The sequence below is a fragment of the Poromitra crassiceps genome (assembly GCF_964638095.1).
Source record: "Poromitra crassiceps genome assembly, chromosome: 29".
In the NCBI taxonomy this organism is placed as follows: domain Eukaryota; kingdom Metazoa; phylum Chordata; class Actinopteri; order Beryciformes; family Melamphaidae; genus Poromitra; species Poromitra crassiceps.
In genome coordinates this window covers 11,272,661-11,277,107 of record NC_139641.1, presented here as the reverse complement: position 1 = coordinate 11,277,107, position 4,447 = coordinate 11,272,661, and the positions used below count along the sequence as shown (strand labels likewise).

At 43.2% G+C, this 4,447-nt stretch overlaps 1 protein-coding gene across 1 annotated transcript; it reads left to right on the top strand.

Moving 5' to 3' along the window:
- Positions 1 to 1,698: 1,698 nt before the first annotated feature.
- Positions 1,699 to 3,863, top strand: LOC310799988 (thyroid hormone receptor-associated protein 3-like). Its single transcript, XM_083662587.1, has 2 exons — positions 1,699 to 1,831; positions 1,953 to 3,863. The coding sequence occupies exons 1-2, from the start codon at positions 1,769 to 1,771 to the stop codon at positions 2,211 to 2,213; spliced, it is 324 nt and encodes a 107-aa protein (XP_083518713.1). The 5' UTR covers positions 1,699 to 1,768; the 3' UTR covers positions 2,214 to 3,863.
- Positions 3,864 to 4,447: the final 584 nt, after the last annotated feature.

Genomic DNA, 4,447 nt, shown 5'->3' with positions numbered 1-4,447 from the left:
AAACCGTGCCACGCCACAGGGCGGCGCCAGAGCCACAGCACAACGTCACACAACAGCGTGTGTCAGATCAAATGTAATTCGGGCCAGCCAGCCTTGTGTCTGGTACTGACACCTGACACCTGACACCAGACTTGAGACTTGACTTGGACTTGTGACCAAAGACTTGAGACTTGACTTGGACTTGCCCCTCAAAGACTTGAGACTTGACTTGGACTTAAAGACTTGAGTACAAGTACTGACACCTGACACTTGACTTGAGAGGGAGGCTGAGTGAGTGAGTGAGTGAGTGAGTGAGTGTGTGTGTGTGTGTGTGTGGGGGGGGGGGCGAGTCAACAGTCAGCAGTCAACACTCTCATCCCCCATACTTGAAATAGCCATGGTTTTTTTACAAGGACATGTAATATATGGTGCCATGCTGCCACCTTCGGTGCACAAAAAGAACTGCAGTCACATTCCACAAATTCCACAAACACTAATGAATGGCTTTTGCCTATTAACGTAGCCAACTGACACAACGTGGTGATGCTATTTAACATGCTATTTGACATGCCTGTACAGTGGGAGCAGGTCAGCACTACTGCGAGACCATCGGCAACTTGCTCCCACTTTGTTGAAAAGACAGAAAAGCTCCACATTAACAAGCTAGTCGCACCGCAGGTCGCAGCTGCATTCCAATGCGTGCCTTTTCATCACGTTTCAATCAGCAGTACTGCATTTGAGCCAACCATCAGCTAACCAAAGTGTTGCTCTACCAGAGTGACAGCAAGACACAACACATGTGATGCTGAGGACTTTTCCACACTGTGTGACCACTTCAATGAGAGTTTGGACAGCTTTGACACAGAGCAAGGAGCACACAACTTACCCACAGTTGGCTGTAGTCTTTCTGTGGGATTGGCAATGACGCTGAGCAAACAAATGCCACTCCCCTCCTCCTCTCTGCAGGCCACATGTGCAGATTGAGGAAGTGGTGTAAAACCCCGGCACGCCACAGGGCGGCGCCAGAGCCACAGCGCAACGTCACACAACAGCGAGCCAGAGCCAGAGCCAGAGCCAGCCAGATCAAAACAACTCTTACATTGTACACCTGACACCAGTCACCATTGCATCTTGTACTGACACTGCCACTGCCACTGACACCTGACACTGACACTGACGCACGCACGCTAATGTTCAGGGCTCAGTGGGCACCTACACTTGTGTGACAGGTGGGGTATCACTCATGGTCTCACTCTCATTTGCATACTGGATGTGTTTTCAGCAGCATCCAGCTCTTCTCTGTTCAAAACCACCTGCAAAAAGTCTACTGGAAGCAGCTGACATTTCACCACATCAATGGAGCGAGAGAGCAACTTTGAGCACGAGTGTTGCATTCTGGGTAGAGGCAATGATATGGGACCAAAATGACGCATTATGGCGCTCTTTCACACTGCGGTGCGCTTGTACTGGTTTCACAACATGTTTTGAGAGTCAAGAGATGGTGCACATGACGTTTAGACTGAGTTACTCTGAAAGACAATATATATATGACAATAATTGTTGTCATATATACACTATCCCATACATAGTATTCAATAATGTAACTATATAGTTATCAAAAACCTTCAACGTAAGATTCACAATGAGTCATTTCTAGTCCACTCCATCTCAAGGGTCTTTTTCGATTCCTTGTCTTTTCCTCAAATTACAGCAATTCAGAATTGGAGGAAGGTGCTGGAACAGCCGGGGGAATTATCAGGGAAACACCTCACATAATAACTCTGTGAACATGCCACCAGAGAACGAAGACTGGGACCCAGAGTTCACTCCCAAGAGCAAAACATACTACTTGGTAGGGTTTGCTGCCCTTCTTCTATATACAATCTAGCCCAAGGTAGTACTTCCACAATTGACGTCTTAACCCAAGCAGAACTAATGTTCTCCATCCTTCTCCTCTGCCTTTCTTCTTCCAGCACGATGACAGAGACAGGGAGGGAGAGAAGAAGTGGCTGGACAACCGGGGGCGCGGACGGGGAAGCTTCCCGCGCGGTCGGGCTCGGTTCATCGTACGCAAAGGCAACGTCGTCGGCCCCAACGGCAGCAACAGCCCCCCCAAATCATGGGCCCGCGAGAGGTTCCAGCTCAACGGGGAGCAGCAAGGTGATACACGAGATGAGAAAACAGAGCAGGACCAGAAGAAGGGAGAAACCGCCGCAGGCTCAGCAAAGACTTGAGCAGTGAGCAGTGGGAATCCTGATGGTCTTCTGTGATTTGATCCCTCCACAGTGGATGGATAAATGGGAAATAGAAAGGTTGAAGTTTTCCGGAAGTTTTTATGAAATCTTTGACTTGATACAACCATTAGCCACGTCAGGGTTCAACTTATATCCAGTGTTGGGAGTAACTAGTTACTAAGTAACTAGTTACTGAGTAACTAGTTACTGTAACTTAACTACTTTTTTCAGTAACTAGTAATCTAACTAATTACTTTTTCAAATTCAGTAACTCAGTTACAGTTACTAAAATAGTAACTGGGCTAGTTACTAGTTACTTTAGGACATGAAAATAACGGACAACTTCAGAGGATTACCCAGTTTCTGATCCTCAGACCTAGTCCGGGGAGAGAGCTGCAGCCAGAGCCCCAGAGGCTAATGACCTTGATAGGCTATAAGCCTCCCCAATAAGCGAAGGTTCAATGCCACACTGTGGCACAGCAACACTAACATAATGTGTGCATTAATAACAATCGAAGCAGACTTTTAAAAGTAACGCAAAAGTTACTTTCCCTAGTAACTAATTACTTTGAAGTAACTGGTAACTTTAAAGTAATTAAATTACCTTTTGAGAGAAGTAACTAGTAACTGTAACTAATTACCAATTTTCAGTAACTTTCCCAACACTGCTTATATCTAGTAGAAGCGACTGTTTAACGGTGAATTGAAGATTTTTTTGAAGTATGAAGGAGAAATCACACGTCGATTTGTGCCTTAGACCTGTGCTCATTATGAATAGGCTACCTGATAAACTACTGTAGTAACTTAATATATATTCTGCATTACAAAAAGCATGTTGTTTTGTCTCATGTTTGGTCTGGATTATAGTGACAGTAGTTTGTGTTACAATAAATAACATTTCACTGATGGGAGTTTAGCCAAGTCCGCACCCTACAAATGACCCCGATCTAACAATGGGACCAAACTGTAAAGGGTCAAAGGTCATGCTCTGTATCTCGCATTGTGCAACACCTAACAGATCAACTAGTTGACAAGACTGTACATTTGACAGTAAATTCTCAATTACAATTATTATATTGTTCAGGAAACAGTTTTCTGTCACAGAATTCTATCCGATACAGTAGCTTTTTGCTTGATCTTGGATACTACTTATCAGTCTATAATATTAATAGTAAATGTAAGTATGCAAGTTTTGTACTTTTTGTACTTGCCAGAGCAAACAGCATATACAACACATTCAGGATTTAGACTTTGTAAAGGGGGAATCTGATCTTGTTGCGAAATATTTTGATGTGATATTAAATTGTATTTGTCGTTTGCAAACTTCTTTCCTGTCACAACTAAGAATGATTTGATGAATTATGTACTCTGTGTGCAACTGTGTCAATATTACGGTATAAGAGGGTAAAAATTACGGTAGTCGTTTTTTAGTTTGTAGTTTGTAAAATTAGAAACATATAACGTTGCACTATACGATTTTTGTGCCTTGCTGTGGGTGCACTGTCTGTTGTTAATAGTACAGTATAGGCCTACAGATTTTGAATCACATTTAATTGTTGAAAATGTACTTGCTAGGGGAAAATTGCTTTTTTAAATAGGTCTTGTTACTGAATTTTTCTTAGAGATTGTAAATTAAAGAGACAATGCTTTACTTTGATATTTGCTGAATGTGTTTTTGTCCAATTGCTCTTGAATATTAGGGTGTTTATTGGAAAACTTGGCATTTCTCAAGTCAAGTCTCAAGTCACTGTGAGTGAGACTCAAGTGCGACTCAAGTCCAAGTCCCCATCTCTGCCTGGATCAAAGAGTATTGCCAAAATACTTCTGCACATTCACCTTTATTTATTTATTTATTTTGTTGAACACGGTGGTCATATTTCATTTCACGTCACCCTTGTTATCATTAAAAACCAGTCTCACCTGTTTTACTCTCTGTTCCTTCTCCTTTTGCTCTCTCTCTCTCTCTCTCTCTGTCTCTGTCTCTCTCTCTCTCTCTCTCTCTCTCTCTCTCTCTCTCTCTCTCTCTCTCTCTCTCTCTCTCTCTCTCTCTCTCTCTCTCTCTCTCTCTCTCTCTCTCTCTCTCTCTCTGTCTCTCTCTCTCTCTCTCTCTCTCTCTCTCTCTCTCTCTCTCTCTCTCTGACCCATCCTACTCCTTACTGGTGAGACTTGCTATGACTCGCCCCAGGAAACAAACGTTGCGGTTGCTCAATGTTAATGTTCAACAAGTAGGAAGA